Genomic DNA, 22874 nt, shown 5'->3' with positions numbered 1-22874 from the left:
TCTTTGGCCTTCTAACTTCTTTACGGTGTCTCAGCTTACTCATCTGTAAAATGGAAGAAACGATGTCTCCCCCAAGCCCACCCCCGTTCACCCCCTACCCCACACATGAGAACTACAGGGCTTTGCTTAATAAACGCTGGAGATGATACTTACGGTGACTACAGTGATTGCTAGTCAGAGGGCAGAAAGAGCATCCCCAGGGGAGGGAGTCAGAGACCACCCCCCCGACCCAACCTCAGTCTCTTGTCTTTGCCTCCCCTGCCCACCTCAGAGCCTCAGTTTCCCTGGCTCAGCCCCGAGGGCAGGAAGGCGGCCCGGGGGACCCCGCGCCCCTCCGGCCGGCAGGGGCAGCATAGAGCGGCCCGGGACACCCGGAAGGGCCCCGCCCCCGGCCCGGCCCCGCCTAGCCCGGGCTGCCCAGAACCGGGAGGCGCTGAGGCGGCGGCGTTCACGGCGGGGACTGTGCGCGCGGCGGCAGCGGCGAGGCCGGCGGCTGGACGCGCGGGGCGCCATGGCGGCCGCCGAGCGCCGCGCCTTCGCGCACAAGATCAACAGGTAGAGCGGCCGTCGGGCCCCCTCCCGGGCCGCCCCCACGTGTCCGAGCCCCGCCCCGGGGCGGCCCAGCCCTCCCCCGCCTGGGCGCCCCTCATTCAAGCCCCTTGGGTCTTTGCCAGGTCCGCCCGCTTCCTCCAGCCCGGGGAGCGCAGGCGTGGGGAGGTAGGGAGGGCGGCGGGGGTCGGGACTGGGGGTCGTGTCGGGGCTGCGGGCGCGATGGTGGCGGAGGTCCTCCCTCGGAACCGGTGGGACGCGTGGGGGTGTGTCCGGGGGCCTTCCTGGAGGAGGTGGCTCCCTCTCCTCACCAGCTCGTGGCCGATTCCCGGCCCTCGAATCCCGGGCCGTGGGAGTTGGGGGGCTCTTTCCGTCCCATCTGTGCCTGGTGTGGGGCGGGAATGCATCAGGCGCCGGAATTTGGGGCCGGGGATGGCGTTCCTGGCGACCCTTGAACCCCCTCGGGAAGTTTCCCGTGCTCTTCTCCCCGCCAGGGTCCCGTGCCCAGCTGTCTGGGGCGGGGTGGGGGTGGGGTGGGGAAGGGGACAGCTGTGGATGTCCCCCCGCCCCCAGCCCTGCCTCAGGCTCTCCTAGCACCGCCTGGACGCGCTGGAGATGGACGGGTGATTGAATGGAAGGAGTGGGGGCTGGGACAGAACCAGCTGGTGGGCAGACGGGGGAGGGGACGGGCGCCAGGCGCTGGGGAATCCGTTTCCGTGGCCACTGGAGACTGTAAGAGACTCGGCCCGGGGAGAGGGATGTCGGACTCTCTGGGGCTGAAGCGCCTCCCCCCACCACTCTGGTCTGTACCTCCAATAGTGCATTCAAAATCTGCTGGCGGCAGGGGAGCGGTTATCTTGTATTAGGGGGTGGGCCGGGACACCCTGTGTGTCCAGCACTGCCCTGATGAAGACCCCGGAAAAGAACCCACCCTTGGGGGCAGATACAATGGGGCAGACAGAGGAGAAGCCGGATAAAGTAGATTACATGTTAGTGGTAAGCAGTTTGGGGACATACCAGGCAGCGATGGGAGGTGATGAGTGTGAGGACTATTGTAGACCTGGGAATCAGGATCAGGAAGGCCTGGAGAAGAAGATGACGTGTAAACAAAGATCTGAAGGAGATGAGGCAGGGATCCATGCCCGGATGTGGGGGGAAGGGCATGTGCAAAGGCCCAGGGGCAGGAGCAGTTTGTTTACAGATATCTGAGGCCAGCCGGGCTTCCTTGGTGGCTCAGATGGTAAAAAATCCACTTGCAATGCGGGAGACCTGGGTTTGATCCCTGGGTTGGGAAGATTCTCTGGAGGAGTGCATGGCAACCCACTCCAGTCTTCTTGCCTGGAGAATCCCCATGGACAGAGGACCCTGGTGGGCTACAGTCTGTAGGGTCACAAAGAGTCAGACATAGCTGAGCGACTGAGCGCACAGCAGGCTGGAGCAGAGTGACAAAGGGGCTGTGGGAACGGGTTGTACAGGGCTTGTGGGTTACGGGGAGGAGTTCAACTTTTACCCTGAGTGAGGTGGGAGCCATGGAGAGTTCAGAACAGAGGAGGGACGCCGTGACCTGGTGTCTGGGGGCATATCAGTTGGGCAGTTTTTAGGTTCTGCTATCTCTGTGTCTGAATTGTCCCTCTGTCTTGGACCTTCGGTGTTTCTGAGCCTGGGGAGGTCATTACTGTTTCTTTGCTGCTCAAGTCCCTGTGTCCTTGGGTCCTGGCTTCCACTCAAGTGAGAAACAGAGGCCCCGGGTTTTGCCCTGGGAGATGGATACTGTAGAGCTCAGGCTAAGAAAAGCAGAAAAAGATCTTGGGGCTGCCGTGTTGTCGTTGTTAGTCATTAAGTCATGTCTAACTCTTTTGCCACCTGATGGACTGTAGCCTGCCAGGCTTCTCTGTCTATGGGATTTCCCAGGGAAGAATACTGGGGTGGGTTGCTATTTCCTTCTCCAGGGGATCTTCCCAAACCAGGGATCAAACCTGTGTCCCCTGGATGGCAGGCAGATTCTTTACCGATGAGTCAGATTCTACCCCACCAGGGAAGCCCTGGGGCCCTAGTGAACCACAAGCAAATGGCTCAAGTCTTCCGGCCACCCCCTAACAGGGTCTGCAGAGCAGTCTAGTGGGCACCCAGGTGTCTACATGCTGAGACCTAGGCCTGTATTCATCTCCTTGTTCGCTGAAATCACTCATTCCACAAATGCCACATTAACCTGCATGTTAGACTGTCCCCAAGGTTTCTAATGAACAGGCTAATTTAAAACAAAGATTTGGAGGGACAGCTTAAAAATATAAACTCGGATAGCCAATGGTTAGGACTCCAGGCTTCCACTGCAAGGGGCATGGGTTCGATCCCCGGTCCGGAACTAAGATCCTGCAAGCCATGTATCCAGAAAAAAAAAAAAAAGTGATGGCCATTATCACCATTCCAGGTCGGATTTTATTTTAAAGAATACAAGTGGGAAAAAAAAAAAAAGAACATTGTGTTGCATACAGTAACATTTGTCCATATTGTTTGTGCTCAGTCATGTCTGACTCTTTGCAGCCCTGTGGACTTCAGCCCACCAGGCTCCTTTGTCTATGGGATTTTCCAGGCAAGAAATCTGGAGTGGGTTGCCATTTTCTTCTACAGGGGTTCTTCCCAATCCAGGGATCGAATCCACATCTCTTTCGTCTCCTGCATCGAATTGTCTCCTGCATTGCAGAAGGATTTACCATTTGAGCCACCATGATGGATGGCATGCATTCAGAAAAATGCCAAGTTGAAAGCGTAATTATGAAACAAATTCCAGGACTCCCTTGGTGGCCTACTGGTTAAAACTCTGTGCTTCCAATGCAGGAGGCACGGGTTTCATCCCTGGTCAGGGAACTAAGATCCCACATGCCTTGCAGTGCGGCCAAAAAATTGAAAACAGACAAACAAAAAACAGAAACAAATGCCATGGAAGAAATCACTTGGATCAAAACAGGGGCTGTCTTCACCTTCCTGAGCCTTCCCACTCTAGCTGCCCTCCCAGGTGATCTGCACCTGGTTCTGCTCCTCAGGGAACCGCCATGCTGATGGCTGCTACTGTCATTTCCCCACTTGCATTATCATGTCTCCATTTAATTTGGCTCCCTGTCTGCTCTGAGTTGGTTTTGCCTGTTGAGCACATCCCATAAATGGAACCGCATGGAATGTTGAGTCCTCTATGGCAGCGTGATGTCAGGAGAAGGGCTCCTCTGTGCTGCCGCTTATAGTCAGACTCATCCCTTTCCATGGTTGCATACTATCCCCTCTGCTTCTGTGTTCTCCCTCTTCAGTCAAGGAACTTGTGAGTTGTTTCCCTTTGAGGTTGTCCTGATCAGAGCTACCATGAACATTCTTGGCCATGTGTTTCCTCCTGAGTATCTACACCTCAAAGTGGAAATGCTGGATTGGCATGTTTGCAACTTTGCTTGTTCATTTACAGATGGTTTTCCAAAGGGATTCCCCCAGTAGCAGATGAGAATTCCTAATCTTTGGTGGCATTCATATTATTTGCCTTTAAATTTTGCCAGCACTCATGTTATTTGCCTTGCCAGCACTGTCCCCAGCGAACTCACTGTTCGCCTTTAAATTTCTCTGCCAGTCCAGGAGTTGTGTGTATAGGGTGGGATATGAAGAGGAATCTTTTTATGGTTTTATTTTCCAAATTTTATTTTTGGCTGCACTGCATGGCTTGTGGGATCTTAGTTGCCCGACCAAGGCTTGAACTCATGCCTCCTGCAGTGTGAACGCAGAGTCCTAACCACTGAACCACCAAGGAATTCCCTCTTTATGTGTGTGTGTGTTTTAAGATTTTAAAAATTTATTTGCGTATATTTATTTTTGGCTGCGCTGGGCTCTTTGTTGCTGCTTGAGGACTTTTCTCTAGTGGTGGCGAGCAGGGGCTACTCTCTAGTTGCAGTGCTCTGGCTTCTCATTGCAGTGGCTTCTCTTGTTGCAGAGCACAGGCTCAGTAGTTGTGGCACATGGGCTTAGTTGCTCCGCTAAGGATCTTCCCGGGTCAGGGATTAAACCTGTATCTCCTGCACTGGCAGGAGGATTTTTTTTTTTAACCACTAAGCCACATAGTTTTGTGTTTATTCATTTTCTTCCGTCACTTTTTGCAGACTTATGTCATTCTTATTTCTGGTTTTATCATCCTCCTTCCCTCTAAGAGTAGACCTCTGTTAATCTGACCAGCCCTAGGGGGAGGTCCACAGTCTCACATGAATTCCTAGTGATGCCACTGTTCCATCTTTCCCCTCTGAGCACCTCTTTAGAATCACGTCAGGTTGTCAAGTTTTCACCTTAGAAAGATTGATCTCATCAATCAAACTCTGCGACCCGTTCCTGAGAAAACCCACTAAATTCAGCTCAACGTTTTGCCTCCCTCTTTGTAACGAGGTCCACGGGGACATCTGAAGCACATCTGATGTGGTAGTGAGACAGAGGAGTGGGTAGTGACTCAGGGGAGTCCACCCCATCCAGAAGGGTGGGCTGTGTTTAGTGAGACACAAAGGATGGTGGGAGGGCAGGTTATCTGTATGTGTGTAAGTTGCTCAGTTGTGTCTGACTCTTTGCAACTCCATGAACTGTAGCCCACCAGGTTCCTCTCTCCATGGAATTCTGCGGGCAAGAGTATTGGAGTGGGTTGCCGTTCCCTTCTCCAGGTTCTCTCTATAGGGCAGGTTAATCTATATAGCATAGATTTGAAGATTTGTCGGTGTTCAAATGGTGCTGAAGCGCCAAGACTGGATGGGACCGCTCTAGGGGGCAGGTAATGAGTGTGGGCAAGGGAAGGGCAGGTGTTCTGCAGTCTCTGTTCTTGGCTCTGCTCCCTGTCATGGGCGACGTGGCATGCCTAACGCTGAAGGACTTTGACCCCCAGCTGCCCAGGGTTCCATTCTGGGCACTGCTGTGTGACCCCTGGTGCCTCACGACCCCTCTCTGAGCCCCACTCACCTTTGGTTTACAAAAGCAGGGTCAGAAATTCCAGTTTCCCAGGATGCTCTTTGAGGCAATGTGGTGACAGCAACTCTGAATTAAGCACTTACTTGTGCCAGGCCCCATACTCAGAACAGCTCAATAAGTGCAAGTGCTGGGTGCCAGGGTGGCACAGTGATAAAGAACCCGCCTGCCAATGCAGGAGATGCAAGACACATGGGTTCTATCCCTGGGTCAGGAAGATCCCCTGGAGAAGGAAATGGCAAGCCTCTCCAGTATTCTTGCCTGGAGATCCCACGGATTAGAGGAGCCTGGTGGGCTATAGTCCATGGGGTGGAGAAAGAGTTGGACATGACTTAGTGACCAAACAACAACAAATACCACTAAGTCCAGAGGTCTGGAGAAGAGGTGTCACCCACCCATGCTCGCCCAGCTGCCAGTGCAAGCTCTGTGACTCAGTAAACTAGTTCCTGTGGCCATGCCATCGTGGACTCAGAGTTTTCCCAACCTGGGGCACTCACTCCAAGGCCAGTGACCAAATGAAGCCGGACGTTCAGCCCCCACTCCCCTCCCTGCTTTGCAGCAGCAGCTGCAGAACAGCTGGGCCCAGGGCACAGACAGGTTCCCTGTTCCAGCATCTTTTGTAAATCACCCCCAATCCTCTGTGCCCAGGCTTCCAGAGGAAGCGGCCAGGACTTGGGGAATTTGAGGACAAGTCTCTGGTGGCTCCGAGGGTAAAGAACCTGCTTGCGATGCAGGAGACCTGAGTTCCATCCCTGGGTCAGGAAGATCCCCTGGAGAAGGAAGTGGCAACTCACTCCAGTATTCTTTCCTGGAGAATCCCATGGACAGAGCAGCCTGACGGGCTACAGTCCATGGGATCGCAAAGAGTCGGACATGACTGAGCGACCAACACTTTCACTTTCCCTGATTTTTAATATCCTTTGAAATTTCTGCAAGCTAGTCTTCCCTCTTCGCCTCCCACCCCCCTCCAATAGAAATAGTTGACACAGAAAATAAATAGAATCCAGGGTCAGAGAAAGGAGGCTGGGGTCTCACATCGGAGACCCCACGTTGAATTAGGGTCATGGTTGAGTTCTGTTTGACCCACACAGATTTGAATTGAGAGGCTTCCAGACTCTGCTGAAGCTCCCAACTGACCCCACCCCTACCCCACACATCTATCTCATTGGTGACATGTGGGCCACATTTGATCCTTAGCACTTTTAGTTTTTTTTGTTTCAATAGTTTAAAAAAATATTTATTATTTATTTCTTTGGCTGCACCGGGTCTTACTTGTGGCACTCAGGATCTTTAGTTGCGGCATGTGGGATCTTAGTTCCCCAACCAGGGATTGAACCTGGATTGGGAATGTGGAGTCTTAACCACTGGACCACCAGGCAGTCCCAGGCATCTTTTTATTAAGCAGATTTCCAAACAATGAGAAAAGAGAGAAGCAGGAGTGATTGAGGCCTGAATCTCCCACAGTTGCTTTCTTGATTTTAAGAGACACTGAGGCCCAGAAAGATTGTCCCACTTGCCCAAAGCCACACAGCTAAAAGATAAGGGACTTCCCTCAATTTATGGTAGATTTAGGCAAGTTGGACTGAGAGGGAGATTAGAAAAGATTCACTTATTCCATCAAAAAAAAACATTGATGGGAATTCCCTGGCATTCCAGTGATTAAGACTTGGCACTTTCACTATCAAGAACTTGGGTTTGGTGGAGGAACTAAGATCCTGCAAGCAGTGTGGCGTGGCCAAAGAAAATGATTGAGCATCTACTGTGCGTGCGGTCCAGTGCTGGGGCCTTCATGGGGACAGCACAGTCCTAGTCTTGTTTGTACAGAGCCCTCGGGGAGCAAGGGTCTCCAGGCCCAGAGCACAGAGGCCAGCCTCAGAGCCTTGGCACTCACTTTCCCTCTGCCTGGCACACTTTTCCCCAGATAACTGCATGGCTGTCCCTTCCTACAGGCTCAGCTGAAGGAATTGAGAGTTTGGGGAACCCCTGCCCCTGTTGGGTCTGTCCCCAATCCCTACTCCTCCATCCCCTCCTCCTCCTCCCATGCTGGCTCTCTCTCCCCTCTGGGTCTTGCCCCTTGACCCTCAGTCTCCCTTGTGACTCCGAAGGCCAGCGCAGATGCAGACGGCCCAGGAAGGTCACTGCATTGACCTTGGTGGCTGGGTTGTGCTCCAGGAGTCTTGCTGGCCTCTTTCACACCGTCAGCCTCAGTCTTAGACCCCTGATAGGGTGTGTGTATGAACACCAGGCCCCCTGCTCAGCTCCACTGCTCTGTGAGGGCAGGGCAGCTCCAGATGGGTAAACTGAGGCTCGGGGGCAGGAGTGACTCGTCTAGCAAGGGTGGAAAGGGGCTTACCTTTCTGATAAGGGGTTGGGGTGGGCAGTGATCCCTCAGAAGAGGACGTGGAGGCCTTTCTGCAGATCTGGGAGCCTGTCCTGGTGAGAAGAAAGCTGAAAGAAGAAAGCACAGGGATCAATGACCCCCAGGCCCTGCCCAGCAGCAACCCCCTGCCCCCCGATCTGTGCTTGGAGAAGGAAAGGGGGTGATGTGTCTGCTACAGCCTTGGGGGCACCCATGCTGAGATCTGGGCATCCTGGATCCTGGGTTCTCTTGGCCCATGGCCTGCTTTTGTTTTTCTTTCCACAGCCTGGGTTTTCCTCTCCTAGCATGAATCTGTGGGCCCCGAAGCCCCAGTTCCCAGGGCCCTGCTGCCCAAGTTTTCCTGCCCCCTATGATCCCCTTCCTGTCCCCACAGGACGGTGGCTGCCGAAGTGCGGAAGCAGGTGTCCCGGGAACGCAGCGGCTCTCCCCATTCCAGCCGGCGCTGCAGCAGCTCCCTGGGGGTGAGTGTTTGGGAGGCACTCCCCCACCCCACCTGCTGTGGGGGAGCTGAGGCTGGAAGGGGCCCAGCTGTGGCAAGAGAGGGGGTGGGGTCCCAGTCCTGGCCCAGCACTGTCCCATTCCCGTTCCCAGTGAGTGTGATGGGGAGGCTGGCTGGTCCCCCTCTGCAGGGAACAGCCCCGTGGGTGGTCAAGGGGGGAGAGGTTTCAGCGCCCCCCCCCCTCCCCCCGTGGCCCACACCTCCTGCTGTCTAGACTGGACCACCCAGCTGGGGATGCTGGGGAGGGAGGTCTGGGGAATGGGCCGCCCTTCTAGCTGCTGTAAGGGAGCGGGTGGGGCTCTCTCGCCCCCAGGGCCTTAGGAATTGTCTCTTTCTTTGCTGCAGTCCACAGGCCTTTCCTTCCACCAGGAGTTTCCTGCCCTTCCAGGCACAGGGTGTGATTTCCTGCCTGGAAAGAGGGGCCCGGCCTAGCTGGGGTGGGGGTGGAGCGGCTGAGGTCACTCACTGTCCCCTGTGGCTCCTCCAGGGCCCCGCCCACCACTCCAACACCCTCCATGGCTCCCACCGCCCTCTTGATTGTCCTCTTGATTGTCCGAGGCCAGCCCAAGCCCACACTCAGCCTCCAGCCCCCAGCCCCGGGGCCCAGGTCACAGCCACTTTGCTCCACCTCAGGTCCCACTGACCGAAGTCGTTGAGCCCCTGGATTTTGAGGATGTGCTTCTGAGCCGGCCACCGGATGTAGAACCTGGGCCTCTCCGGGATCTGGTCGAGTTTCCAGCTGATGACCTAGAGCTATTGCTGCAGCCCCGGGAATGCCGCACCACGGAGCCCGGTATCCCTGAGGACGGGTGGGTCGAGCCCCACACCCTCCCTGTCTGTATCCCCACGCTGCCTCTGTACCCCACGTCAACAACCTGTCTCCCACCAAGCTCCCGAGAGCCCTGAGTTCAGCTTCTGGCTTGGCTGTGTGACCTCAGACAAGTCCCCTTCCCTCTCTGAGCCTTTACCTCTATATCCCTGAAAAAAACAGAAGGACAGGCCACTGGAAAGATTTAACTCTGGGTCCTGCTTCTGTGTGGGGCTTCCTTGATGGCTCAGAGAGTAAAGAAACTGCCTGCAGTGTGACAGACGTGGGTTCGATCCCTGGGTTGGGAAGATCCCCTGGAAGAGCACATAGCAACCCACTCCAATATTCTTGCCTGGAGAATCCTATGGACAGAGGAGCCTGTTGAGCTGCAGTCCATGGGGTTTGCAAAGAGTCGGACATGACTGAAGTGACGGATGCTTTCTCTTCTCTGCTTTTGTTTACCCTGATTATATTTTGTACAGAAAGATGGATGCCCAGGTGAGAGCTGCCGTGGAAATGTACACTGAGGACTGGATCATTGCCCACAGGAGGTGGGTCTGACTCGGGGGCAACTCAGGGTAGAGGCCAGGTCCGAGCCCAGAAGAACCCACTGTCTGCCACTGTCGCCGCTCCTCCTAGTTATCCGCCCACTGTCCCTGCAAGGGTAGCTGGACTTCTGCGGCGGGGTGTCCGGTGGATGGATGGCCCTGCAGGCATCACATGGGCCTTGAGGGTGTGTCAGTCTGCACCTCGGGGAGCCCTGGGGAGCCCTCATCTCCGCTACCCACTCATCCTCCTAGATACCAGCACCTGAGTGCGGCGTACAACCCCATCACCACGGAGACTCAACGAGAGAGGCAGAAGGGGCTCACCCGCCAGGTCTTCGAGCAGGACACTCCTGGGGATGAGAGGTCCGGCCCCGAGGACTCGGTGAGGGAGCCCTGGCAGGGGTCACTATTGGGGGTTGAGGGGGAGGTGTGCGCATGGCCTGCCTGAGGCTTCAGCTCTCAATCCTCTGTGATGGGCAATGACCCGAACAGCCTCCAGCCCCACAGGAAATGTATCAGCCCTGTAACTGAAAAGTTAAGAATCATAAGCATTTATGAAGTGCTTTTTTTTTTTTAAAGTTACTCAGTCGTGTCCGACTCTTTGCGACCCCATGGACTATAGCCTGTCAGGCTCCTCTGTCCATGAAATTTTTCAGGCAAGATACTGGAGTGGGTAGCCATTCCCTTCTCCAGGGGATCTTTCCAAACTGGGGATCGAACCCAGGTCTCCCGCATTACAGGCAGATTCTTACCATCTGAGCCACCAGGGAAGCCATATTAAGTGCTTGGTGTATACTAAATGTTTTGTACTTGTCCTCTTTCATCCTATGAAGCAGGGAAATTGAGGGGGCTGTTCCCTGGTGGTCTAGTGGTTAGGATTCGACGCTATCACTGCTGTGGCCTGGTTTTAGAACCTGGTTGCAAGGAACTGAGATCCCACAGGCTGCCCAGTGCAGCCAAAATTAATAAAAAAAGAAAAAAGAAACCAAGGCATGCCTGGCTTAGTAGAGGGCTTTCATTGGCCAGCTGAGTTTTGAACCTGTATTTTGTCAACCAATATTTATTGAGTGCCTAGTTTTACCAAGAATCATATAAAGAATTACTGTTATTATTTCCATTGTTAGCTGCTTATGAATGTAGTTGGGGAAACTGAGGCCCTTAGCTGTCGGGGTTAGAGACCCAGGGTCACAGAGCTGAGCTGGGATTTAAACCAGGGTAATCTGCTTCTGGGGGCTTCCCTGGTGGCTTAGCAGTAAATAACCTGCTTGCCAATTCAGGAGTGTGAGTTCAATCCCTGGGTCTCGAAGATGCCCTAGAGGAGGAAATGGCAACCCACTCCAGCGTTCTTGCCTGGGAGATTCCATAGACAGAGGAGCCTGGTGGACTCTAGTCCATGGGGTCACAAAAGAGTTAGACACAACTGAGCAACTTAACACCAACAAGTCTACTTCTGACCAGAGCTGAGTCTAGAAGGTCTGGCAGATCCTGGGCTAGTAACAGCCCCAGTGAGAAGAACTCTCCCTCCCCTGGCAACAGTGAGCAAAGTCCTCAAAGGCTCTCATTGGCCCAGCCCAGGTATATCCTGACTTTGTTGTGTTCTGATTGGCCAGGCAAGGGTCATGTGATGCCCAGACTGGGAAGTAGCCTTCCTGACCATAGTAAAGGGTGACGCCCATTTTGCAGATGAAGAAACTGAGGCATGGGAAGCTTAGTAGAGGTCCTTCACTGGCCAGCTGAGTCTTGAGCCTTTATTTTTTCATCTGATATTTATTGAGTGTCTAGTTTTACCAATAATAATCATATCTCGAGACAGAAGTTTCTAGAAAGAAGGTCAGCAAAGCCCTCAGGTGACCCTTATCATGGTGACCTCAGCCCTTGGTCCTGAGCGTGCCCACTCTCTACTGGCAGGATGACCCCCGACACTCCTCAGGCTCCCTGGACGACAACCCACGAAGCAGTGGTGCTTCTGGCATCTTCGACCTGAGGAACTTGGCGGCAGACTCTTTGCTACCCTCACTCCTGGAGCGCGTGGCCCCAGAGGACGTGGACCGGCGTAATGAGGCGCTGCGGCGGCAGAACCGGCCCCGCGCCCTGCTCACCCTCTACCCCGCACCCGACGAGGTGGGTGCCAGCTCAACTCCCCAGCCCCTGAGATCGGTACACAGCCAATTGACGTGTATCCCTACGTATGATCCCAGTGAGATTTCCTGGGTGCCGAATGTATACCCTGCCTTTTAATTCGGTAGCTCCTTTTGGATACTCCTAAATTGTATACCCCTGTATTTATCCAGCCAGCATTTATTGAGAACTTACTATATGCTGCTGTGTTTACTCAACCAATATTTACTGTATGCCTACTGTATAGTCTTTAAACAAACAGCATTTAATCAACCAGCACTCATTAAGCACCTATTATATATGCCTGTATTTATCCACTTAGTGTTTATCGGGCACTTAACTATGGTGTTCAGTCCCTAAGTCGTGTCCAGCTCTTCGCGACCCCGTGAACTATAGCTCACCAGGCTTCCCTGTCCTTCACTATCTCCTGGTATTTGCTCAAACTCATGTCTATTTATTGAGTTAGTGATACCATCCAACCACCCCATCCTCTGTTGCCCCCTTCTCCTCCTGCCCTCAATCTTTCCTAGCATCAGAGTCTTTTCCAATGAATCAGCTCTATTTAATGACTGTTATTTATTATATATCCCTTTATTTCTATCTACCCAGCATTTATTGGGCTTTTACTATATACTCATATTTATTCAGTCAATATTCACTGTATGTCTACTGTATAGTTTTCTATTTAATCAAACAGCATTTGAGCAACTAATATTTATTAAGCATCCATGTATATCCAACTAACTTTTACTAGGCACCAGTATATACATCTGTGTTTTAATTCAGCTGTTTACTGAGTGCTTGCTGTATAGCCCTGTATTTATTCAGCCATTTCTTACTGGGTGTCTAGTATGTATCACTATGTATGTCTAGTCAGCATTAATTAGATACTTTCTGTATACATCTATGTTTGTTCAACCACATTATAATAGGTACCCACTACGTACCTCTGTATTTATCCAACCAGGATGTGTGAGTGCCTGTTATATAGCAGCCACTGGGGATACAACCATGAATAAGACAGACCCAGTCCCTGCCCTCTGAGTTCAGTCTAGTGGAGAAGAGACCTCCCTCCAGGGAATGACAACCCAGGGCAGTGCCGTGATGAGCCGTGTGTCATTGACCCTCAGGGCTTCCCAGGTGACACTGGTGATAAAGAACCTTCCTGCCAATGCAGGAGATGTTAAGAGATGCTGGTTCGGTCTCTGGGTCAGGAAGACCCCCCGCCGGAGGAGGGCATGGCAACCCACTCCAGTATTCCTGCCTGGAGAATCTTATGGGCAGAGGAGCCTGGAGGGCTACTGTCCATAGTGTTGCAATGAGTCGGACACAACTGAAGCGACTTAGCACACATGCACACACATTTGTCCCTCTCACTGCCCTCCGTGTCCCAGCCATGGGGCTCACTGCATCAGGGCCTGGTGAGGACCTGGAACGTTAGATACCTCCAGGTGAAGGAAGGCTGGCTTCCTGGAGGAAGTGCCAGCTAAACTGTGACCTGCTGATGAGCAGGTATTGGCCAGGCCAGGAGGAAGGCAGAAGGAGGGCATTCCAGGCTGGGGGAACAGCATGTGCAAAGGCTGAGAGGCCAGGGACTGAAAGCTTAATCAGGCTGAGGGTAGAGCTGGTCTCAGGCCACACGTTCCAACCCCTCCCTGGAGGATGTGTCCCAGCTGCCCCTTCGGCTCTTGGCAGGATGAGGCCGTGGAACGCTGCAACCGCCCAGAGCCACCGCGAGAGCACTTTGGACAGAGGATCCTGGTCAAGTGTCTGTCGCTTAAGTGAGTGTGCTGATCCGTCCCTCCCTTCAGGCACGCAAGGGGGACCATGGGGGATTATGGTGAGGCACACAGTCGGCGCTCACTATGGGGGCCATGCCATTACTGTGTGCAGCCCTGAGACCATGAGGACCCCCATAGACTTTCAGGCTGGGAAACAAGACTTCTTTCATTATTCAAAACCACTAACCCTAAGTTCCAGTTGTGTGCCAGCCTCAGTTCTCAGCCCTCCATGTTTTTGTTTTTGTTTTTTTTTTCCATTTATTTTTGTTAGTTGGAGGCTAATTACTTTACAATATTGTAGTGGGTTTTGTCATACATTGACATGAATCAGCCATGGAGTTACATGTATTCCCCATCCTGATCCCCCCTCCCACCTCCCTCTCCACGCGATTCCTCTGGGTCTTCCCAGTGCACCAGGCCCGAGCACTTGTCTCATGCATCCAGCCTGGGCTGGTGATCTGTTTCACTATAGATAATATACATGTTTCGATGCTGTTCTTTCGAAACATCCCACCCTCGCCTTCTTCCACAGAGTCCAAAAGTCTGTTCTGTACATCTGTGTCTCTTTTTCTGTTTTGCATATAGGGTTATCATTACCATCTTTCTAAATTCCATATATATGTGTTAGTATTCAGCCCTCCATGTTTACTTTTTCTTTCTATATTTATGTGTGTATGTATTTTTTACTTAAAATTTTTTAATTTATTTTAATTTTTAAAAAACTTCTGTGCTGGGTCTTCGTTGCTGCACTGGCTTTTCTCTAGTTATGGTGGGCAGGGGCTACTCTCTAGTTGCAGTGCATGGGCTTCTCATTGTGGTGGCGTCTCATGGTGCAGAGCGTGAGCTCTAGGTGCAGAGGCTTCAGTAGTTACAGCACTTGGGCTCAGGAGTTGTGGTGCACAGGCTTAGATGCTCCGGGATCTCACCGTAGTAGAGATCAAACCTGTGTCTCCTGCGCTGGCAAGCGGATTCTTTACCACTGAGCCACCAGGGAAGCCCTCCACATGTATTATCTCTGACCTTCACCACAACATCGCCTTGTGGGTGCGGGTGGGAAACTGAGGCACAGGGAGGTGAAGTCATTGTGCCCAAGATCACAGTGACTTGTGAGGCCAGAGTCCGGCCCTTGCCCAGTCTGCAGCTGGCACCCACCTAGAGGGGGCACTGGTGACCCTGGGCCTGGCTTCCCGCCGCCACAGCCCCCTCCACATCGGCCCTGGGGAGCAGCCAGAGTGCGTGGGAATGGAGCGGAACAGGATGTGGCCTTGGACCCAAGCCCGGCCCGGCCCCTCCCCACCCTGAGTTCCTGCCTGGATGAGGGCAGGAAAGGGAGGCCCCATCTGGTCTGAGGCCGTGGTGGGCCGCCTGCCTCCAACACACAGGCTGGGAACCAGCTCTGTAGGCTCATTCAGTCATTCAACCAACAGTGAGCACCTACTGTATGCAAGCTGTGTAACTGGGATGACCACATGGGGCTCTCTAGGTGGGGACACAACATACACAAAGGTCTGGAGAAAGGAAAAATGAGGCCAAGAGGCGGGTGGGTTTGGTCCACACAGGGCAGTGATGAGCCTCAAATTTTGTTGTTTTTTTTTAATTTCTTTTTGGCTATGCTGGGTCTTTGTTGCTGTGTCCTGGCTTTTTCTAGTAGCATCTCGTGGGTGCTGCTCTCTAGTCGTGTACTCAGACTTCCCATTTCAGTGGCTTCTCTTGTTGTGAAGCGTGGACTCTAGAGCGCGGGCTCAGTAGTCGTGGTGCACAGGCTTTGTTGCCCCGTGGCATGTGAAATCTTCCCAGACCAGGGATTGAACCTGTGTTACCTGCATTGGCAAGCGGATTCTTACCCACTGGGCCACCAAGACAGTCCTCAGTTTCCCCTTTTGCAAAATGGGACAGGTCTTTCCTACAAGTCCTTAAATGGTGCTTCTGTGTGACCCAGTGGGAATCAGATGCCCTCCCCCACTGCCAGTGCACCAAGGCTGGGCTGGACTTCTAGAGGGAGAGGGTATATGGAAATGGGAGGGTCAAGGTCAGCCGCTGCCAGAGAGCCCTCACTCATTGCAGGTTCGAGATTGAAATTGAGCCCATCTTTGGCATCTTGGCCCTATACGATGTGCGGGAGAAAAAGAAGGTAGGAGCCCCTTTCTTCCCCTTCCTCCCACCTGCTCCTCTTCCTTGCTGCAGGGTGATGGTTTTCCTGGAGGTGTTGGCTCAGCTGTTTCTTGTGCCCCTAGATCTCAGAGAACTTCTACTTTGACCTGAACTCGGACTCCATGAAGGGCCTACTGCGGGCCCATGTTACCCATCCTGCCATCTCGACCCTGGCCCGCTCTGCCATCTTCTCTGTGACCTACCCCTCGCCTGACATTTTCTTGGTCATCAAGGTATACCGACTGGGGCTGGCAAGGGGGTGATCATGGTGAAGGCCACAGGTGAGGTCCCTGCTCTCATAGAAGATGTGTCACCAAGAATGGTGATCAGGGGTGTCATGGGGGAAGCCAAAGAGGAAGCCTGAGCCCACGGGGAGCTTCTGAGCGAACCCAGATGAGGAGAAATCACCAAGGGCTTCTTGGAGAGGTGACAGCTGAGCTGACACCCATGAGTGGGCAACCTGGGGAGAAATGGCATCCTGGCACATGTGGGTAGACTTAAAAATTTTTTTTTTTTTTTGGTTGAGAGTTTTTCAGTTTATTAGGGGTGGAAAAACTTAATTGGCACATGGTTTTGGATTTTGTTTCCAGGAGTGAGCTCAAATTTCCTTTCCCAAAACGTTCAATTAGTTTTTGATCAATTAATTAATGACATTAATTGGACACCTTCAGGCAGGCACTGCTTCCCGTCAGTCAGGCTTCACAAGAATTCTGGCCTTTGATCCTCCCAGCCCAGGGAGGTGGGGGTTGCCATGGGGCCCATTTTACAGATGGGGAAGCTGAGGCACAAAATCCAGAAGGAATGTGCTGAAGGTCCCACAGCCCCCAAGTGGTCAGGATTGGAGTCCAGGCCCAGAGCTGTGCTTGGAGTGGACTTTGCTTATACTAAGAAATAAAGATGTGAATGTGGAGGAAAAATGGAGTCTTGGGCTTGGGGGCGGGGCTTAAATGGTGGGGCGGGGGCAGCTAGTTATGCAGGCTGACAGCTAGCACTCAGTCCAAGGGATAGTGGGAGCCATGGGAGGTGTTGGAACGAGAACCCTAGCTGGGTGGAATGTTTGGGAAACTGTGAAGGTCAGAGAGGCTGGGAGTGAGGTGGGGAGGTTGGGGTCCTGGCAGCACCTCACTGGGCCTGCCTGCCCCTCAGCTGGAGAAGGTGCTGCAGCAGGGAGACATTAGCGAGTGCTGTGAGCCGTACATGGTGATGAAGGAGGTGGACACAGCCAAGGTGAGCGTGGGAGGCTGGGCCGAGTGTTGAAGGGGTCCCCCCGCAGAGCAGATCCTGGATTCAGCAGGCCTGGGACACTGAGCCTGTGGGGTGTGTGTGTCGGGGGTCTCCCCCCAGAACAAAGAGAAGCTGGAGAAGCTGCGCATGGCGGCTGAGCAGTTCTGCACCCGTCTGGGTCGCTATCGCATGCCCTTCGCCTGGACGGCGGTGCACCTGGCCAACATCGTGAGCAGCGCCGGCCAGCCAGACCGCGACTCGGACTCAGAGGGTGGTGAGGAGGCGGGGCTGACGGGCCAGGGGCGGAGCTACCAGGGTGGGGAAGGGGCGCCCTCTGCTGGCCGGACCAGGTACCAGGCCTGAGTCTGCAGTGTCTTGGCTCTCCCGCACCCTTCATTTCTGTCCCTCTCCATCACTGTCTCCCCTAGAGCGCCGACCTGCCTGGACTGACCGCCGCCGTCGGGGACCCCAGGACCGGACGAGTAGTGGGGACGACGCCTGCAGCTTCTCTGGCTTCCGCCCAGCCACACTAACCGTCACCAACTTCTTTAAGCAGGTGTCATGGTTGGCGGGGGGGAGGGGGGGGCAGGGGGCTGAGGGAGGGGGACCCCACACACATCCCCATTTCCCTCTTGCGGCCGCACGATCCCCGGGGATCCCAAAACCCCTCAGCCCTGGTTCACTGGGGTGGGTTCGTGCAGGAGGCTGAGCGGCTCAGTGACGAGGACCTCTTCAAGTTCCTGGCTGACATGCGGCGCCCGACATCCCTGTTGCGACGCCTGCGTCCCGTGACGGGTGCGTGGTGCGCCCGGAACATGAGACGTGTCACTCATGTGGTCACTCAAACCCACATCTGCTGTGCCACGTCCTGGTGGCCATGATAGACAAAGCCCCGACTTTAGGGGTAGACCTTCCAGTGGGGGCCAGAGAGGAGAAACAGAATAAATAAGACAGGTAGTGGGTCAAATGGGGAATGTGGGCAGACCTGATCAAAGACGCGGGGCAGCAACGGGAGTTGAGGGTGACTTCCCGCCATAGCTCCTGAAAGATGGAGCCACCAGAGGGCATTGTGGGAGAGACGGAGCCCTGACCCGGTGGCGGAGGGGCACCCGGGCCTGAGCTCTGAGTGCGTGGGCAGGGCGGGCGGGGACCCCAGCGGGAGACTCCCAGGAAGGTGCAAACTGACTCTCCCTCCCCAGCCCAGCTCAAGATCGACATTTCCCCGGCCCCTGAGAACCCCCACTTCTGCCTCTCCCCGGAGCTGCTTCATGTCAAGCCCTACCCAGACCCCAGGGGCCGGCCCACCAAGGAGATCCTGGAGTTCCCCGCCCGTGAGGTCTATGCCCCCCACACCAGCTACAGGTACAGCCTCTGGGGCAGCTGGGCACTTGAACATGGGGGGCATATGCGGAACAATCTTGAACATGCAGAAGGAGGTCTGCTTCCCCTCCGACACATACAGATGCTGGCCTGAGATGCCACTGCTCTGCTTTAATAGGGAATGTATATGCATGACGGGGCATGTCCTTCCTCCACCCCTCCTTGACCGTCCATGTTCTCTGCCTGCGTCCCCGCCTGCTTCCCTCTCTGCTCCATGACTGGAAGCGGGGCCCAGCGCCCTGGCCGACCTCAGTGGATGGGCAGCTCCTCCCTGTGCAGGGGCCGCATGGGGCAGGGCTGTGTCCCTCGGTGCGTGACTGGTCCTCAGTTCTGCCCAGGCTCAGGCTCAGGCTGGGAGCGCAGCCATGTGGAGTCTGGGAGGGAGGGGAGGCTTAGTCAAGGCACAGGGATACCCCCATTCCGCTGCCCTCCACACCTAGACCCCCGCCAGGCTTACCTCTCCTGAATCTGTCTCAGCCGCTGCTGCTGTGCCATCATCTGCTGCTTCTGTCGCTGCACATGACCCGTGAGGACCCACACGATGTGGCTCTGCTCATCAGCATGGGCCTGTGGGTCAGGACAGAACCCTCAGCTGGGGGCCCCCTCACCTCCTATCCCTGGACTCTGCCCAGATTCCCCCGCTTCCCACTGTATCTGTGTGATCTGGCAAGCCACTGCCTCTCTTTGGCCTCAACTTTCCCAGCTGTAAAATGGAGATGAAATAGGAGTCCCTCTATGGGATTGCTCTGAGCCTGATAGAGATTGTGATGATTTAGTTGCTAAGTTGTGTTAGACTCTTGAAACCCGATGGACCGTAGTCCACCAGGCTTCTCTGACGGTGGGATTTTCAGGCAAGAATACTAGAGTGGGTTGCCATTTCCTCCTCCAGGGGATCTTCCTGACCCAGGAATCGAACCTGTGTCTCCTGCATCACAAGTGGATTCTTTACCACTGAGCTACCAAGGAAGCCCATGATAGAGATTATTAGAGGGTATAAAACAATGCTGGGTACATCATGGGTGCTCCAGAAACACTTTTCTAGTATGCATTTATTGAATAACTACTATGTGCCCCATCCCAGGTTGAGGATTTTATCTGCACTGAGTCCCTGGCTCTATTTTGAGACATCAGTTGTTGTTCTTATTTACAAATAAGGAAACTGAGGTATGGGAAGGCGCATAGCTTTTGCCCACGGTCACATAGCATAGAGGCCAGGGTACCAGAAGTCTTAACTGGGTCTGGGGAGCCTCTGGGACAGAAGGTTCAGAAATGAGGTCTGATTGTGAATTGAGGTCTTGATTCCCCCAGGGCCAGGAACCCCTTACCTTTAAGTCCTCAAATTCTTGGTGGGCATGGCCCAGCCACACGCCCTTCAGCTGGTCTTCTAGCCACTTCATTTTCTCCCTCAGCACCTGTTGTCCCTGGGCCACCTCACCCAGCGCCTGGGCTGTGGCCTCTGCCTGCAGCTTGAGACCATCCTCTTCTATCTACCAATAGACAGTGGATGTTAGTAGGATGACCTGCTGAGATCAGCCTGATTTTAACACTGGAAATCCTATATTCCAGGAACCCCCTCACTCCTGGGAAAACCCCAGCGGTCAGCCCAGGCATAACTCCACCATAGACTCCTACCCACCCCACAACACCCCAACTGCAGTGCCCACCTGCATCTCCAATAGACTCGCACGTAGCTCTTGGGCTGCATCCTGGCCCTGGCTGATCTCCTTCCCCAGGAACCCCAGCGCCTGGCCATAGAGGCTCAGGCTGTTCCCGGCCTTTGTCATCTGTGCTTCTGTGGCCTTGTACACGCCATTGAGAGCCTGGCTCAGCTGCAGGGCCCCGTGGAAGAGCAGGGTGAGCTCCTCCTGCTGCGCTGGCTCCGAGCCACTCATGGAACCCGCCGGTGCCGGCTGGACTGCCATTGCCAGGGCACACAGCAGGCACAGCGTGAGCACAGGCATGGCTGGAGGGCTGGGGAGGGTGTGGCCACAGCCCCCGCGGGGCTGCCTTTTATGCCTTAACTTCAGGTCAGTCATTAACCAGCCAGCTGGGTGCCCCGTGTTGTGCAAGGGCCTGGAGGTGGTACCACAGTTGCATCAGGTGGATGTCCAGCCAGCCACGCCGGAATCACGCCGGCTGGGGCTTGGGGCCAGGTGTGGGCTGGGGCACTGGTGAGAGCATAGGCCCAGGCCTGGCTGGAGAACCCTGCGGCTCATAGCCGCCGTTTCCCCTCTGTGGATGGGCGTGACAACAGTAACCGTGAGGCTTTTATGATCGCCAGTGGTTCACCCGCAGCTGCCCCACTGCTATTACACAGTGGCTGGTCTCATAACCTTCTCACAAGCCTGCAATGCCCAAGTCTTTGTTGACCTGGTTAAGAGCTAGGGGAGCAGGTGGTGGAGATCTTTCAAGGCCACACAGCCTGACTCCAGGACCTCCACGTGCCCTGGATCAATGCTCACTGCTGTTTTTCTCCCTGGATGACTGTGGGCAAGTGCTTCTGTTTCCCTGCCTGTGACTGTGAAATGGGGGATGATGTGAGGTCCCCCCGCCCAGTAGGCTGCTCATTTATTTCTATAAATGAGTCGTTTTATGTCAGGTGCTTAGAACAGAGCCCAACACACAGTTGATCCCACATTAGTGTTTGGTGCAATTATTGACATTATTGTTGCTTAATATCATTGATATGACAAAGGCTCAGCTGGGAGGCTTGATGCCCTCATTATATAGTTAGGGAAACGGAGACCCAGGGGGCTGCTGGGGCTTGTACAAGCTTACTCTGGAGGAGGGAGGCAGAACTCTGACCTCAGCCCAGCTCTTACCTCCAACTAGCCTCTGTTTCCCCAGCTGAGAGACAGGCCATATAACTCTAGTGGCCTCTTCTGGGGAAAGGGGCAGTCAGGCTCCTGCGCTGGATGATGGGCAGGTCAGCCTGGGCAGCGCTCAGGCTTAATGCTGGCTGCCTGGGCCACCTTCGTGGAAGCCTGGCCCTGAGCACCCATGTGTCTCCTCTGCCCCCCCACGCACCCCCAGTGACCCTGAGGTCCCTCTGTATTCCCACCCTCTGTCAGTCTGTTCCCCAACCTGTGCTCTGAAGGGTACCCGTCTATTCCCCGCTCTCTGCACTCCCATCTCCCGCCTGCGGCCCGTCACTGTCCCTGACCCAGCCCTCAGTGTCCCGGCGGGGTGGCCACTGTGCCCAGGCTCTCCGTCCGTCTGACGTGGACGTGCCCCTGCCCCCCAGGAGCCTGCTCTATGTGTACCCACATAGCCTCAACTTCGGCAGCCGCCAGGGCTCTGTGCGCAACCTCACCGTGCGAGTGCAGTACATGGCGGGCGAGGACCCCAGCCAGGCCCTGCCGGTCAGTGGCTGGACCCAGGGGAGGTGGGCGGAAGCGGGGGTGGGGGGCTGGTCCCCAGCCAGTCCCTCCTGCCTTTGCTCCCCGCAGGTCATCTTTGGCAAGTCCAGCTGCAGTGAATTTACCCGGGAAGCCTTCACACCGGTGGTCTACCATAACAAGTATGTGGGCTGGGGTGGGGGACTGGTGGGGATACAAATGGGCAGGAAGAGGGGTGGGGGGATGGGCAGGTTCCTGGAGTGCAAATGGGGGAACCTGAGGCAGACAGCAGGGACAGCGGGGCCCAGCAGAGGGGGTGGGACAGGCAAGGGGGAGCCCAGCCCCCAGCAGAACCCCCAGCCCGGCCCCGCCAGGTCTCCTGAGTTCTACGAGGAGTTCAAGCTGCGTCTTCCTGCCTGCGTGACTGAGAACCACCACCTGCTCTTCACCTTCTACCACGTCAGCTGCCAGCCCCGGCCTGGCACGGCCCTGGAGACTCCTGTGGGCTTTACTGTGAGCCCCCCGCCGCCTCTCCCCCATCCATGCCCAGCCCTCCCAGCCCTTGTCCGGCCCCACATCTGAGCCCCAGTCTCTCCCCAGTGGATCCCACTGCTGCAGCATGGCCGCCTGAGGACAGGCCCCTTCTGCCTCCCCGTGTCGGTAGACCAGCCCCCGCCCAGCTACTCCGTGCTGACACCGGATGTACGTGCCCCGGACCCTCTGCCAACCAGCACCGGGCCCAGGAACCCCCGTCACTCCCTGCTTTCCTTCCCGCAGCAGCCCTGGGCACCTTTTCCTCTGTTGAGGCCTCGTCACATCCACCCCTGTTGTTAAACCTGTGTGTCCTCCTGCCCCATGGGTGTCCCTCCCTGCTGTGGGGTGTCCCTCACTTGATAATGCCCCCCCCACCTGTGCACGCACTGTTCCCCACTAAGACCCCACTGCCTCACCGTTTCTGGCCCCCGTTTGTAGCCCTGCCTGCCTGATCACTCTCCCCGGAGCACTCTCTCCCCATGGGAATGCTGTGTCAACCTCCCACAAACCGTTTCATTTGCACCCAGGTCCTCTCATTATGCTGTTTTCTGTTCAGTCCCTCCAATAACATTCATCCTCAGTCTCCCTTCTCC

General features: G+C 55.0%; 2 protein-coding genes across 13 annotated transcripts in view; one reads left to right on the top strand and one right to left on the bottom strand.

The window, feature by feature from the left end:
- The first annotated feature begins 398 nt into the window (after positions 1 to 398).
- DOCK6 (dedicator of cytokinesis 6) overlaps positions 399 to 22874 on the top strand; it is a 47653-nt gene continuing 25177 nt past the window's right edge. For 8 of the 11 annotated variants that reach the window (XR_006342633.1, XM_043911577.1, XM_043911586.1 and 5 more), the window contains exons 1-18: positions 400 to 555; positions 8274 to 8361; positions 9033 to 9208; positions 9690 to 9758; positions 10008 to 10137; positions 11664 to 11876; positions 13569 to 13654; positions 15719 to 15785; positions 15889 to 16038; positions 16952 to 17032; positions 17150 to 17303; positions 17458 to 17585; positions 17731 to 17824; positions 18229 to 18391; positions 21654 to 21771; positions 21859 to 21929; positions 22122 to 22260; positions 22348 to 22449. Coding sequence is in view for 10 of the 11 variants with exons in the window: in XM_043911577.1 (XP_043767512.1) it covers positions 512 to 555; positions 8274 to 8361; positions 9033 to 9208; positions 9690 to 9758; positions 10008 to 10137; positions 11664 to 11876; positions 13569 to 13654; positions 15719 to 15785; positions 15889 to 16038; positions 16952 to 17032; positions 17150 to 17303; positions 17458 to 17585; positions 17731 to 17824; positions 18229 to 18391; positions 21654 to 21771; positions 21859 to 21929; positions 22122 to 22260; positions 22348 to 22449 (2073 nt within the window). In the remaining variant the exon portion in view is untranslated. Of the gene's footprint in view, positions 556 to 8273; positions 8362 to 9032; positions 9209 to 9689; positions 9759 to 10007; positions 10138 to 11663; positions 11877 to 13568; positions 13655 to 15718; positions 15786 to 15888; positions 16039 to 16951; positions 17033 to 17149; positions 17304 to 17457; positions 17586 to 17730; positions 17825 to 18228; positions 18392 to 21653; positions 21772 to 21858; positions 21930 to 22121; positions 22261 to 22347; positions 22450 to 22874 lie in introns of all 11 variants that reach the window. The other 3 variants (XM_043911584.1, XM_043911585.1, XM_043911578.1) reach the window with 2 other exon arrangements.
- Positions 18501 to 20430, bottom strand: ANGPTL8 (angiopoietin like 8). Of its 2 annotated transcripts, none has more exons than XM_043911593.1 (4): positions 20074 to 20430; positions 19735 to 19896; positions 18867 to 18976; positions 18501 to 18783 (listed from the first exon to the last, which is right to left on the bottom strand). In XM_043911593.1, exons 1-4 carry the CDS (start codon positions 20368 to 20370, stop codon positions 18756 to 18758), a joined length of 597 nt encoding a protein of 198 aa, XP_043767528.1. In that variant the 5' UTR covers positions 20371 to 20430; the 3' UTR covers positions 18501 to 18755. The 2 variants fall into 2 exon arrangements, with proteins under 2 accessions (XP_043767528.1, XP_043767527.1); XM_043911592.1 differs by having other exon boundaries at positions 18708 to 18800.

This window comes from Cervus elaphus, chromosome 9 (assembly GCF_910594005.1).
Source record: "Cervus elaphus chromosome 9, mCerEla1.1, whole genome shotgun sequence".
NCBI classification, from domain to species: Eukaryota; Metazoa; Chordata; class Mammalia; order Artiodactyla; family Cervidae; genus Cervus; species Cervus elaphus.
The sequence above is the reverse complement of the archived record's forward strand: the minus strand, read 5'-3'. Positions and strand labels throughout refer to the sequence as shown.

Excerpts from the sequence above, each read along its gene's own strand:
- ANGPTL8 (XM_043911592.1), bottom strand. The coding sequence starts at position 20,370 with ATGCCTGTGCTCACGCTGTGCCTGCTGTGTGCCCTGGCAATGGCAGTC. Across the intron at positions 19,897-20,073 it reads CGAGTCTATTGGAGATGCAG|ATAGAAGAGGATGGTCTCAA; the intron begins GTGGGCACTGCA and ends GTCTATTGGTAG. Across the intron at positions 18,801-18,866 it reads CTGAGACAGATTCAGGAGAG|CCTCCCCTCCCTCCCAGACT; the intron begins GTAAGCCTGGCG and ends GCCTTGACTAAG.